General features: G+C 40.7%; 1 protein-coding gene across 1 annotated transcript in view; it reads left to right on the forward strand.

Moving 5' to 3' along the window:
- The first annotated feature begins 1,423 nt into the window (after window positions 1-1,423).
- The window catches only part of ano10a (anoctamin 10a), a 68,716-nt gene continuing 55,562 nt past the window's right edge, over window positions 1,424-14,577 (forward strand). The window contains exons 1-5 of the mRNA XM_060822983.1: window positions 1,424-1,489; window positions 6,110-6,262; window positions 7,678-7,851; window positions 10,426-10,560; window positions 12,294-12,413. Of these exons, the coding sequence (XP_060678966.1) occupies window positions 6,124-6,262; window positions 7,678-7,851; window positions 10,426-10,560; window positions 12,294-12,413 (568 nt within the window). The 5' untranslated portion in view covers window positions 1,424-1,489; window positions 6,110-6,123. The remainder of the gene's footprint in view (window positions 1,490-6,109; window positions 6,263-7,677; window positions 7,852-10,425; window positions 10,561-12,293; window positions 12,414-14,577) is intronic.

Genomic DNA, 14,577 nt, shown 5'->3' on the forward strand with positions numbered 1-14,577 from the left:
TTGTACCGGAGAAAGAATTGTGGGGAGAGACCAAGTAGGACTGGAACAAGGTATTGTCCATGTACCACACAAAAAGACAGGCATAACTGAGGCCCATGCAAGTCCCATAGACACACCTTTGATCTGACAAAAGTGAGAGGAGTTAAATGAAAAATTGTACAAAGTAAGGATGTGTTCAGCCAGATGGAGGGGAGTATCGGTGGAGGAGAAAGGTTCAGGACTTCTTTCCAGGAAGCAGTGGGGAGACCTAAGACCATCTTGATGCGGATGGATGTGTAAATATGATCTTTTCTGTCTGCAGTTCTGAAGAGAGGTTGCCAGATTAGAAATGTCAATTCTGTTTTCTCTCCACAGATGCTAGTTACCTGATGAAGCACTTCGAAAGCTAGAACTTATAAGTAAAGTTGTTGGACTATAACCTGATGTTGCGTGATTTTTAACTTTGTCCACCACAGTCCAACACTGGCAGCTCCTCAACAGGAATTATGACAGGGAAAAAAATTATTGCTGGATTGTTCAGACTAAGAACCTCAACAATTAAACTTGGTTCTATAATTGATTACAATTCTTAATTGTTTGGAATATGTTGAAATGGCAAAGGGGTTCATGCATGGGTTTGATGAGTCATTGTTACAGAAAGTCCCAAGCATTAACGTCAACTGGCAGCCATATGCATCAACACTAAATGGACTCCATGTATTGGAACCAACTGAACTCAAAATATTAACACCATATGAGAAACCCACACATTTGCACTGAACGGAGTCCCATACAATGACTGGGAGCCACAGACGTTAACAGTTACTGGAAGCCCCGTGTATCAACAACTACTGGGGTGCCCGTGCGTTAACAACAACTGAAGCCTCATAATGAAAACTGACTGGTGTCCCATGCATTAGCATTATCTGTTATCCCATTTATTTACATTGACTGGACCCCCATGCATTAACAATGGGTGGCACGGTGGTTCAGTGGTCAGCACCGCTGCCTCACAGTGCCGGGGATAGGGTCCGATTCCACCCTTGGGCAACTGTTTCGAGTTTGCATGTTCTCTCAGTGTCTGCGTGGGTTTACGCCGCTCCCGCAGTCACAAAGACGTGCAAGTTAAGGGGATCGGCCGTGGTCAATTACCCCATAGAGGTCAGGGATGTGTAGGTTTAGGTGCGTTAGCCACGGGACATGCAGGGTAACGGGATAGGGTAGGAGAGATGGGGATGGGTGGGATGCTGTTCGGAGGGTCGGTTTGGACTTGCTGGGCCGAATGGCCTGTTTCCAAAGGGGAGTGATTCTGTTCTGTTGCAACACCGACTGGGAGCGCGTGCCCCAGGCGCGAGCTCCGGAGCAGGACGCGTCTCCGTGGTAACGGGGGCGGAGCACAGGCACATGACCGGGTTTCTGAATGACGTAGACGTGATTGACAGCTGGGGCCGGCGCCTCCTGACTGGGTGTGGGAGAGCCCGGGCTGAGGCTCTGAGATCATCAGAAATTGGTGAGTGTGGAGCTGGGGTGTGGCCCCGTGGGTCGCTGGGCATCACTACCAGGTATTGGGCATCGGGAGGGCTGCCGTTCCTCTGCCTCTTCAGGTGTAAATGGCCCCTGGGCAGGGAGGTACTGACCAAAGGCCTGCCAAGTGGACAGTGGGTGGGATAGCCTGAGATGATGGAACTGGTGGAAATGTTCACTTAAAACACCCTCATTGTGGAACATCTCTGTGCAGCTCAGGCCCGATCTATAGGCAGTGATTTTGAAGAAGTTATTGTGCATGTCACATTTGAGCTCCACCCAGTTGTTGTCACGCCCTGTCTTTGAATGGGGTAGTAAGTTCTTGGTTAGCTTTTGCAGGGATTAGATATATCCTATAAAGCTCCTGTTAGTACACCTAGGGGTGAAAAGGAAAAATAAATCAGATCCGTGATACTTTAATTTAGAAAGCAAATGCAGAGTGAGGCAGTGGTGTGATGGTAAAGTTAAGAGATTAGTAAGCCAGACAGGGCACTTTGGTTCATATCTACTCCTGCCTATGGCACATAGTGAAATTTGAGTACATCTGGAATTTAAAAAAAACTGACTCGAGCTCTTGTGGTGTGTTTCTACCAGTTTTATCATCTCAGGCTAAACTATTTGCTGTCCAGTTAGCACGCCTTTGGTCAGAATCTCTTTGGGTGGGGAATCGTTTCCACTGAGAGAACAGCAGCACTGTTACCACCACAGTGTCCAACTGGGTCTGCTTTGATTTCTAATTAATCTGTTCAGAGATATTATTACAAACCTGCAGAGCAGTTGGGACTTGAACTCTAGATCTCTTGGTACAGAGGTAATGATGCTACCACTGCACCACATGAATGCATGGAGTATGCAATATATATTGTTTTCAAATCAACCTGTTCAGGGATGTTTTTACACATTACTGGAATAGGTGGGACAGGAATCCATTTTCTTGACAGCTTATCATAGTCCTCAACAATCTGAATATCTTTTGAACTGCCTCCAGTGGCTGACCTTAAGTATGGGGACCAGAACTGTGTGTAGTACTAAACCCCTAGTGAAAAAGGCTAGAGTTCCATTTGGCACCTTAATTACTTGCTGCCATTGTTTCTGCTCTGCTGCACTCGAGCAAAGCTGCTCCAAGGTTCCACATGTGGCAATCTGTGAGAATGATAGTGGCATCAATGTCTGGTTCAGGAATTTACTACTAGGGTGGTACGGTGGCTCAGTGGTTAGCACTGCTGCGTCACAGTGCCAGGGGCCCAAGTTCGATTCCAGTCTCGGGCGATTGTTTGTGTGGAGCATGATCTCCACTGTGTCTGTGTGGGTTTCCTTTGGGTGCTCTAGTTTCCTCCCATAATCCAAAGATGTGTAGGTTAGGTGAATTGCTAGTTAGAGCGTTGACATTAAGCTCTGTCATCTATGGAAAAAACTGTAGGTGTGCATCTTTGCAATTTACAACCATCAGACAATTGGAGAGGCTTCACTTTTTAATATAGCAGTAGTTAGGTGAATTGGCCATGCTAAATTTCCCATAATGTTTATGAATACGCAGGTTAGATGCATTGGTCGGGGTAACTGTAGAGTAACAGGATAAAGGAATGGTTCAGGGTGGGTTACTCATCAGTGTGTCAGTGTGGATTTGTTGGAACAAATGGCCTGTTTCCACACTGTAAGAATTTCATGATTCTATGATACTTGTGCAGACCTTGGAATCTTGTTCAGGTGGCAAGAAAATTAGAGGGAATGTTACTTACTGCACATGCTTGCTAAACTTTTGTGCTTTATATACAAGAATGTCCAAATTCCTGTTTCCAAACAAGTAGAATTTGCCTTCCAATTCTTTGTGATTCTTCCTATCTCACGTTTTCCTACATTAAATTCATCTGCCAAGTTTTTGTCCACTCATTCAATCTAGCTGTATCAATTTGCAGATTCCTATGTTCATGCCACAGTGCCCTCCCACCTATTTTTGTATCATTAGCAAATTTGGATATGTTACACTCTGACCTTCTCTAAGTCAGTAACATAGATAATAAATAATTGAGTAACTAGGAATGATTCTTAGAGCACTGTTAGTTATTCCTTTCCAACCCAAAGAAGACCCATTAATCTGACTGTCTTCTGTGTACCAGCCAATCCTAAATCCATACTAGTACAAAACTCCCAATTCCTTGAGTTCCTATTCTTGTGCAATAACATTTTTTTAATGTGGCACCTTAGCTGAAGGGCTGAATGGCCTATGTTTGTTCCTTCATTCCACCTGAAATGTCAGAATGGCTTCCATTCCTCCAGCACAATTGGCGATCTTGCTAAAGTAGGAAGATGCATTGTTCAAAATGGCAATTTGTTTGGCAACTTTACAAGCTACTGCTAGTTAGAGCGTTGACATTAAGCTCTGTTGTCTATGGGAAAAACTGTAGGTGTGCAGCTTTGCAATTTACAACCATCAGACAATTGAAGAGGCTTCACTTTTTAATATAGCAGTAGTTAGTTCAGTGATCAGGTTCACTGTAAGATGGTATGCTCTGTGTTATAGTCTCACAGCATGGAGGATAATTTTGATCTAAAACTAAATCTATGCTCACTGTTATCAAGTCAGTTATCAAAACATTGAAGCACAATGGCTCGGTGGTTAGCACTGCTGCCTCACAGCGCCAGGGACCTGGGTTTGATTCCAGCTTGCACATTACTTCTGTGTCTGTGCGGGTTTCCTCCACAGTCCAAAGGTGTGCAGGTTAGGTGGATTGGCCATTGTGTCGAATTATGTAGGCTAGGTGGATTAGCTACTGGAAATGCAGTGAAAGGGTAACTGGTTGGGATGTTTTTCAAATGGTCAATGTGGACTCGATTGGCCAAATAGCCTGCTTCCACACTAAGGATTCTAAGTCTAAATAGGAAACTGTACAGGTAGTTCTTCTATAACATGGTAGGTGCGTTCTTGTGCAACCCTGCATTATAGAAAAATCGTGCTTTTATAAACAGTATGTAGAATGTTGGCCATGTAATTGCGCTACAGCCACCACACACATTTTAGAAGTTTGTGCTTTAGAAACAGTGTCCCCAGTTCGTCAATCGCGTTACAGTGAGTTCACATTAACGAAACCTGTGTTATAGCGGAATGACTTGTATGTGAGATCAGAAATGAAGATCAGCGGGACCATGCTTTGCCTGTCTGTAGATACTTGATGGCAACAGGGCAGGTAGATGAAATGTTTAAGAAAGCATATGAGTTGCTTTATTCGTCAAAGTACTAATTGAAAGAGCATGAAGACTTGTGATGGAGCTATATGTAACGTTAGTTATGTCACAGCTAGTTTGCTATGGTAAGTTCTAGTCACCATTATAAAAAGGATATAATTTGCAACCTCTGGTGCAAAGGAAATTCCCTGTGATGTTGTTTTGGTTGGTTCTTAACTAGTAAGGGGATCAAGGATTACAGGGAGAAGGAGAAAGTGAGGTCTGCAGATGCTGGAGATCAGAGCTGAAAATGTGTTGCTGGAAAAGCGCAGCAGGTCAGGCAGCATCCAAGGAACAGGAGATTCGATGTTTCGGGCATAAGCCCTTCTTACAGGGAGAAGGTAGAAGAATGCTGTTGAGAAACCCATCAGCTAAGATCGACTGGTGGAGTGGATTTGATGGGCCAAATGGCCAAATTCTCCTGCCTCTTCTGGTCTAATGGAATGATTTAGCTGTGAAGAGTGAATAGCTAAGCTGGGGTTGTTTTCCTTAGAGCAGAGAAAGCTCAGGGGTATTTGGGGGGGGGTGGGGTGTTGGTTGGAGGGAATGAGGTGGTGTTTAGGTGGAGGAAGGTGACCTGATTGTACAGATTTAAAGGACATAGAGATAAATCTTTTCCTTTAGGTTAATAACCAGGGGACACAGAAGTGTGGTAAGGAGAAGGAGGTTTAGAGAAGACTGTAGACATTTGAAGTATTTAAATTGCACTTAATGCCATAATGTACAATGCTATGGGCCATGTGCTGAAACATGGGATTAGACTACACAGATCCTTGATGACCAGCACAGGCATGATGGGCTGAAAGGCCATTTACTGTGATGTAAAATCTGACTTCCTAATGTTATATCTCTGGGCACACTAGATATTGTACAGCAGGAGTGCATTGCTGATTGGGGACCTGAGTTTATGCCTATGGCAAACAAAGTCGAATCTGAGACACCAAAGGGCAAGTCCAGATTATGTAGCAGAGTTTAAGCCTTAATTTAGTTAATGTCATTCATGGCTCAATTGATGGCACTCTTGTTTGAGTGAAGATGTTGTCAGTTCAAACCATACCCAAAGGGTTTGAACACAAGCTCTAAACTGATATTCCTGGTGCAGTACTAAGGGAGTATTTTAGGGTCAGAGCTACTGTGACATCTTTTGGAAGAGATGTGAAGCCAATGCCTTTGGCTGCCCTCTTGGATGGACACAAGAAATCACATTTGTCTGTTTTCGGGGGAGATTTTTTCTCATGCATAACAAATCTTTTAAGTTCATTGTTTTTCCACAGGTAGTGTTGTGGCTGTAGACATGAGTCTTTTCTTAATGTAAGTTTGTTGGCACAGACCACATGCAGCAGTGCTTTTGTAATGTTCTACTGTCATTGTTCACTTGTTTTAGAAAGTGCTGCAAGGATGAAAAGAAAGGGCTCAGTTTCTGAAGATGTTGAATTTACTTTTACACCACTGGTGATCTTAGAGCTTGCCAAAGATACTCCAGAGAAGACAACGGAATGGCTCATTCAAAAAATCAAAGATGGAAAGCACTTGAGTGGTAAGTATGTTACACATGTATATTTGGTATCTGGTCTGAATTTCTTTACAGTTACTGCTGAGCATATGTATGTTTTGACAAGAAACTGAAGGGGATTTTGGTCTGGAATATGCTTGGTATTTGTTCCAACAAAAAAATCAAAAACATTTTGTCTAAAATGCAAAAGCCACTTCACTTTAAAATAAAGATGCCAGTGACATTCGACATTTTAAAAATGTGTCAAATTTTCTTTGTTAATTGCTGTTATACAATGGCTTGAGGTGTTTTACTATGTTAAGGGTGCTAAGTAAATGCAATAGAATCTGAAAATGCTGGGCGTACTCGGCAGACCAAGCAACTTCTGTGAAGAGCAGAGTTAACATTTCAGTTTGGGGACCTTGCATCAGAGTTAATTTGAAACGTTGGGTGAGATTATAAGTTACTCAAACCATTCATTCACATGAGTTTAATATCAAGCCGATTAACTCTGTTGCTGTTTGCATTGATGCTGCCAACAGTCCTGAATGTTTCTATTTCAGATTTTCACTGTCTGCAGTACTTTTATACAAAACAAAGGGAAAGTAGGTGGGAGGGAACCCACGCACACAATGTTTTATGGGAGGAACAGAAAGATAGCAACTATTTGGGTAAATAATGCAGGGGCCTTGTTTGTCTGCAGATAAGCAAAAACGACTGTGGACAGGTTGAGAGAAGTGGCTGAGACCTGAAATGGCTGTTCTAGTTCTGTTCTTCTGTTAAACCTTCCTCTTTTTAGCCTTTTAAAATTCTCAGCCTTGCCCAATACTGAACAAGTGTTGCTCCTGGCATCCCTCCTAATTACTGCAACAGTGCTCTGAACTGTACTGTTGGAATATAACCTGGTGTTGTGTTTTTTTTTAAAATTCTGAACTTCAGTATAGAAGCTGTATAAATCTCTGCAGATTCTTCTTAGCCATCCCACTGAGATCCTGGGATTTTCTATTCATGCTCTCACAACCCTCTAAACTTCAATACCTTTTTTTCTTGATCCTGGGACATTAATCAACATTCTTAGATCTTGAGATCAATCTTCCCCACTGTTTTTGGGACTTCAAACTACACTCCTGAGAGCTGTACTCCACTTACTCAAATCTCAATACGGCCTTATTGCTGAGTAGCAAGTCTTCCTGTTTTTGCGCAAAAAATCTGAGTAATTGTGTAGAAGATCTGGAAGTGTATCAGTTAATTATGTTTCATAATGTTATGCTCCTGCCTTCATAAAAGATTGTATTGCATTCATTATATACAGTGCTGGCCTTGTATATGTTGTTTTACAGTTACATCAACTAAATATAATTAGTATGTTGCACCTATTATAGTAGTCAATAATGTGATAATTTTGGAGACAGCTGATTAAAGTAAGTCCTTCACATTGAGAGGTTCGTTTCTTTTTAAAGGTGCCCATTTGAGTATCAGACCTTTGGAGGAAAACTCCAAAGTATATGTTATTGGAGCATCTTGGAGAAGGTTACTGCTTGGAGCTGAAAGCTTGGGCTTCGTTAAGGAATTTCAGGATGGATCAATGAGAGTCTTTACTTACAACAATAGAGAGGATTACAAACATTTTACAAGTAAGCTTCTCGTGAACGACTGCATCTGGCTTTTATTTTTAAAAAAAATTGCGGTGCATTTCACCCCCTGCAAGGATCTCAACAACATTTTCTTCAGGAAAAAAATTTATTATCCAGCTCATGCTACTAGTCCCAGTCATTTACCGAATTCCAGTAGCTATGCTGTTGCAGTGACTTGATGACATAGCAATATTTTAATTCCGCTCTTAATTGTAGATCTAAGCTACAAATGTAATAATAGTTGTATTGAGGGAAGGCAATTTAGGATTTGATGTGGTATTAATCTATTAAACATTAGCATTAAAGGAAATCGAAGATTGGCATTGCAAAAGGTAAACTGAAAGGATAATGGAGAGGAGAGTGAACTTTGAAAGTGGCTGTCTTTGATTTAATATGGCACACTTACAGCTGCTGAGTGGTCTGGACAATCAAATTTTGCAAGTATAAGATTCACCCAATATCCAAAGGTAAACATCCGTTTGAGGTTTTAGTTTTGGCTTAAAAGAAGTGTTAATTTATATATGATCACAGTGTAGGGTACCATATATCTGTGTAAAGGTTGGGTTTCTGAGACTAAGTTTTTAGATGAGTTAGGGGGTCGACTTAGACTGGAATAATAAAGTTAGGTAAAAATTGGAGAGTTTGGATGGTTCTGATGAAATTAAGTAGAATAGTTTACTTGGGGAAAAATGAGATAATTAAATAGTTATTCAGGAATCAGATTATTATTTGGATCCCACACTTAATTTAAACACAGCCAATTACATCTACAACTCCCAGAACACTTACCCACCCCACAATGTTGGTCTCTGCATCCACTCCCAGTCAGGCACCCACCCAGCCATGGGATCTGGAAACACCCCAACCTGGAATCATTTGAACTGGAGTCAACAGCCCAGTCCTAATTTGCACTTGATCCCCTCCCAATCCCCACACCAGATATGATTTCCTTCTTATCAGAGTCAATCGTGCCACCTCGCCACTTCTTTTCCAATCCCAAGCAAGGATGTCACCACCGAATCTGACATCCACACTAGAATCTGACACCTCTGCTGCTGGACCTCAACATCCATTCCCTTCTGCTGGAGATGGGCTGGACACGCATCCGCACCTCCCTCATCCCCCAGGCACTGAGAACCAACTGTCAGAATGGAAGTACAGGTCTGCTACTCCTAATGGAAACCTAAGCGGACTCTCCTTGAGAAATGTGGAGCCTCCTTCTTTCTTTTTTTAAAAAAAATCAAGTGAAAGAATTGAGAACTATGCAGGATTGCAACTCTGGAAATTCTGGCTCATTCATGCACTGACTATAGATATATTAATCTGTTTTCTCATTGTAATTGAGTAAATTTAATTTTATAATTTTCAATTATTCACTTGGTTAGGACAGCCTAATTATCACATTTCTCTTTGCATTGATTCTTTAGAAAATGCGAATGTTCTAATTGCCAAGATCTTTGTGCTCTGACTCCGATTTGTTAACTCACCATAGACCTGTTTCTGCACGTTCATTATCAACAATCTTTGCTATGATTCAACTATTTTAATACTTGCCAGGCCAACCTCCATCTTACAATCATTTGTAAACTTGAACACGTCTAAAACTTTGCTGTCACCCCAAACCTTATTTACCCTCCAACTTTTGTACTCACTGACATATGTTGGCTCCTAGTTTGACGATACTTTTGATTTGAAACATCAGCATTCTTATCCTTATTTTGAAATCCATCCATGATCTCTACCCCTTCAAATCTCTCTGACCTCCTCCAACCTGTAACCCTTCATTGTCTCTCTCTCCTTAAAATGAGAAGGGACACGTAAGAATGGAATACATAAGGAGTAGGACATGTTGCCTTGGAATCTTCTCCACTATTCAATAAGATTGTTGGTAATCTGAATTTGATTTTCCCTCTTTATCCCTTGAGTCTGTTATTGTTGGAAAATTTAGACTTGTCATTTTTGAGTGTTCAATGACAGAACATGAATAACCCTCTGCAGTAGAGAGATCCAAAGATTCATAACCTTCTGAGCAAAGAAATTTTGCTTCATCTCATACGTAATTGTCTTGTAGATTATTGAGACAATAATCTTAGTGCTTGCCAACAGAGGGACATCTACTTGGTTAAGCTCTCTCCAAATCATATTTCAATGAGTTCACCCCTCATTCTTCTAAAGACTAGAGTGTGCAAGCCTAGCCTACTCAATTTCTTCCCATAGGACAACCTAATTGGAATGCATCTAAGTCATGCAAATCCTTCCTTACTTATGGAGACCAAACCTCACCATGCTCTGTGCAATTACTGCAACACTTCTTTGATAAAGACCAACATGCTCATTCTGGTCTCTTATACATTCTGAAATTTAGCAGGCCATGCCTTCTCTTACTAGTATTTTAAGTCCATGATTTGATTCTCTTCACTCCCTTTTAAGACATGCTTTAAAACTTGTCTGTTTTGCCAAGCTTTTGATCTCTTGACCAGATATTTCTTTCTGGCTCAGCATCACATTTTGTCTGCTACTACTCCTATAAAACACTGTTAGAAGCGATTTATAAATGTATGTTATTGTTTTCAGATGATGACAGTGATTTTCTGACAATGGCAGAAAAGCAGTACATCATCAAACGTGAATTGGAAAATCTGAGGGCAGTAAATGAGACCATGGTCCCTGGTCACCCACAAGCCAAACTCTACCCTGGAAAATCAATCTGTAAGTTGCTCATATTTCTGAATTTCAGTTTCAGTTGATTCTTGAGTATCATGAAAATGGGGAGTGGGGAAAGAGTAACAAAACTTCATTTGCGAAGAATGATTGTAGAAGCTTGGACCTTGGAGAAGAGAAAAGAGAAGTTTTCAAAATCCTGGCATCTGGCAGAGTAGATAGGGAAAAATATTCTCAGTCCTAAATAGATTAAACAAAAGCAGAGGATTTTTACGGTTTTAACAGGCTTTGTAAAATAAGTGAATGTAAGGTGGGATTGGGGAGGGGGGGGGGAATATTTTTCACACGTGTTGTTAGGATGTGGAATGCACTACCTGGAAGTGTGGTGGAGGCAGGTTTAATTGCAGCATTCAGAAGGCATTGAATGATTTGTTTCTATTCAAATAATGTGCAGAGTTGTGAGGGGAAAGGCAGGAAATTGGCACTCAGTTAAAATGCTTCGATAGGCAGTGTGAATATAATGGGCTGAATGGCATCTTTCTGTAACTGCAACTATTCTGTAACTATAACTGTCCTGTGATTCTGTGGGCAGTTTACACGGAAATGTGTAGAATTATGACTACATCCTAAATAACACTGGTGAGATTGTTGTGTGCGATTTGTGACGATTATAACTATTCCTTCATTCTGATCAGAGCTGCTGGTTTATGTTTTTGGAAGAACAAAAGCGGATGATGCTGGAATTCTAGTCTCCCTGCTTCAAGAATGATGTTGTGAAATTTGAAAGGGTTCAGCAAAGATTAATAAAGATGTTGCCTGGTTTGGAGGGTTTGAGCTATAGGAAGAGGCTGAATAGACTGGGGTGATTTTCCCTGGTGCATCAGAGGCTGAGGAGTGACCTTTGTAGAGGTTTATAAAATCATTAGGGTAATGGATAGGATAAATAGACAAGGTCTTTTCCCCAGGATGGGGGAGTCCAAAACTAGAGGTTGTAGGCTTAAGGTGAGAGGGGAAAGATTTAAAAGGGACATAAGAAACAACTTTTTTCATGCAGAGGGTGGTGTGTGTGTGTAGTGAGCTGCCAAGAAGTGGAGGCTGGTACAATTAGAACATTTTAAAAGGGATCTGGATGGGTATATAAATGGGACGGGTTCAGAAGGATATGTGCCAAAAGATGGCAAAGGGGACTAAATTAATTTAGGATATCTGGTTGGCATCGATGAATTGGATCAAAGGGTCTGTTTCCATGCTGTGCATCTCTGACTGTATGACCCAAAGTATTTGCAACTTATACAGTTTCATCAATGCAATAAACAGTTCTGTTTCTTAGGTCCATTTTTTTTGTTTGAACTGGATAGCGGTAGTTAATAATTCTTCTACCTGAAGGATGGTACTCTCAGTGAGGTGTTGCATCACATAATTTAGATTTGGTGTTTTGTATAAGGTGGTTTTGCTCTTTGTTAGACTATAAGTTGACTCGATGCAAAATTAGTGATTTATTTTGATCCAAGTGCTGTATGATATCTAATTCCTAGCAAGTCTTGAACTTCAATATTTTATTCCTCATCTTGTGTTTAGAAATGCCTGGAGCAGGGATATTTGCAAGTCATTTCTTTTGGTTGCAGTAATGCAGATTTGTTATTTTTGACTGCAGTAGTCCTTGAATCTCTCTCTTCTATCAGTTATATTTATGTGCAAACGTTTTATGCCTCATGCTTTTTGGGTGAAAGCATGCAAAAGAAATAATTATATATTTAAGAGTTACCTGTATTTTCATCTAGTTCGCCGTTTGCAAACCAGTGGAATTCTAATTCAACTCTATCCCCTACATGAACCAGCAGAACTTAAAAAGCTCAGTTTTATCTGGTATCGGCAAGTAAAGTTTTCCTTTCAGCCTCTTGGTAAGTCAGTGAATGTTGTAATATCTTATTTGCATTAAAACTCAGTTGTACAGTCAGTGGTTTATCCAGCTACATGTTAATGTATGTCAGATATTTGTTCCCTGAAGCAAAGTATCAACTTTCACAAATGTGTTGCAACAACTCATTTACTCCGACAATATATCTGACCAGGAATTGGTTTTCTACTTACTGATACAGTTTCTCTTGATGATTCATTATTTGCATGAAGAGATCTTTAAGAATGATAGTGTCCCTAGATCTGCGTCAAAAACTCTGGATTGAAGTCCCAAGCCAGGATCTGTTGGCCTTGGAATCTTTCCATCGCCTCCTCACTATTACCCAAAGAAAGGTAGTGTATGTGAAGAGGTGTTTAAAAATCCCTGTTGGACTTGCTATCTCTGTTCTCCGGTATAATGGGAATGATTGGGCAATCGTTGTGTCAAATGTGCCTGGAGACTGCATTTCTGAAAGCGGCTGGGTTAATTTTAAGCATGAAGCGATTCAATCCATTGAGCCTGCTCTGTCCTTCAATATAATCAGCCATGTCAATGCTTACTCCTTTTTACCTCATCGGTATTTTGAAGTCTGTCAATCTCTACTTTTATATACTCTGACTGAGCCTCCACAGCCCCTAGGGGTTGGAGAATTCCAAAAGTTCACAACCCTCTGAATCAAAAGATTTCTCCTCATCGTGGTCCAAAGTGACTTTCTCTTTGTTTTTTAAACCATTGATCCTAGACTTTCTGATCAAGGATAACATTTTACCTGTATTTACCTTGTTTAGTCCTTCAGTATTTAGTTCATTACAAAGATATTGCCTCTTATTCTTCAAAACTATCGATTAATACAGGCTCTGTTTACCCAATCTTTCTACATAGGATAGTTCTGCCAACCCAGGATCAAGCCTAGGCATTCCCTCTAAATAATTCAGTGTTCTAAGTGCAGTCTAATCAAAGTTTTAAATAATTAGTGCAAGACTTTCTACTCTCTACTCAAATCCTCTTGTAATTATATTCCAGTCACTTGCATTTTATTGGAGAGCTTACCATTTTTAACTAAAGGTGCTGCTATATTTTTGGTCATCAGTTCTGTTTGCTGTCATTCAAATTTTAAAAAGATTATATGTAGGATAACAGAATGACTATTCGATTCTTCGAAAAAGAATCACCCAATTGATCTTTGATTTCCCCCCACTCCCAACCTTTTTCTTTGTTGTCCTGTTATTTTTTTTCCCCTCTTTATAAGTATTTAACTAATTCTCTCGAGAAAACTCATACAAGTCTGCTTCCACCATCCTTGGCACATTGCATTTCAATTCATAGCAACTGTGTTCATTTTTTAAATAACTTCTCCCAGTACCTGGAATAGTTTCCCAGAGCGTAATACTCAGCTGCAGAGTTTGACCAAGGAATCTCCTCTGACTTATTTCAAACCAAAAGACATGAGTTCATAGACACAGTTTAAAGACACTTAATTTCTGTGTAAATAGACTTTTTTATTCTTTGAGGAAATTTGGCAGGTCTGGCAACTTCTGGTAAGAAAGCAGAGTTAATGTTTTGAGTCCAGTGACTCTTCTTCAGAAGTGTTAGCAGCTATGAAAAATATGATATTTTTACACTGAAGCTGAGTTTGGGGGGAGTGGAGGGGAAGGTAAGAGGTGAGCAGATAGTTGGAGAGAGATGGAAGCGGTACATTAAAAAGATTATAAATAGCAAGGCAAGACAGAAAAGGTGAATAAGTGACAATAAGAGCTAAGAGTAGAAGCAAATCAGTGAGCTGTACTGAATGCAGCCCATATAACGTGAAAATGGGCCTAGGGAGTATGGGTGACTGTGCTAAAAGCAACTCATGTCCGAACATGACTGGGTGTGTAAAAAAAAATATGCAAGTATAGAATCTGGTTGTAAAGTTATTGAACTCAATGTTGAGTCCTAGGGGCTGCAGGACTTACAAGTGGAAAATGAGGAGTTGTTCTTCAAGCTTGCGTGAGGCTCAATGGGACACTGTAGCAGGCCTTTGATAAAAATGGTGACCAGAGAACATGGCGATATGTCGAAGTGGCAGCCACACAGAAGCACAGGCCATTTTTTACCTACAGACATAGGTGTTCTGCAAAGCAGTCACCCAGTCTGTGTTTCGTCTTCCCCATTGTAGAGGAGCCACA

Source organism: Hemiscyllium ocellatum, chromosome 4 (assembly GCF_020745735.1).
Source record: "Hemiscyllium ocellatum isolate sHemOce1 chromosome 4, sHemOce1.pat.X.cur, whole genome shotgun sequence".
NCBI lineage: Eukaryota > Metazoa > Chordata > Chondrichthyes > Orectolobiformes > Hemiscylliidae > Hemiscyllium > Hemiscyllium ocellatum.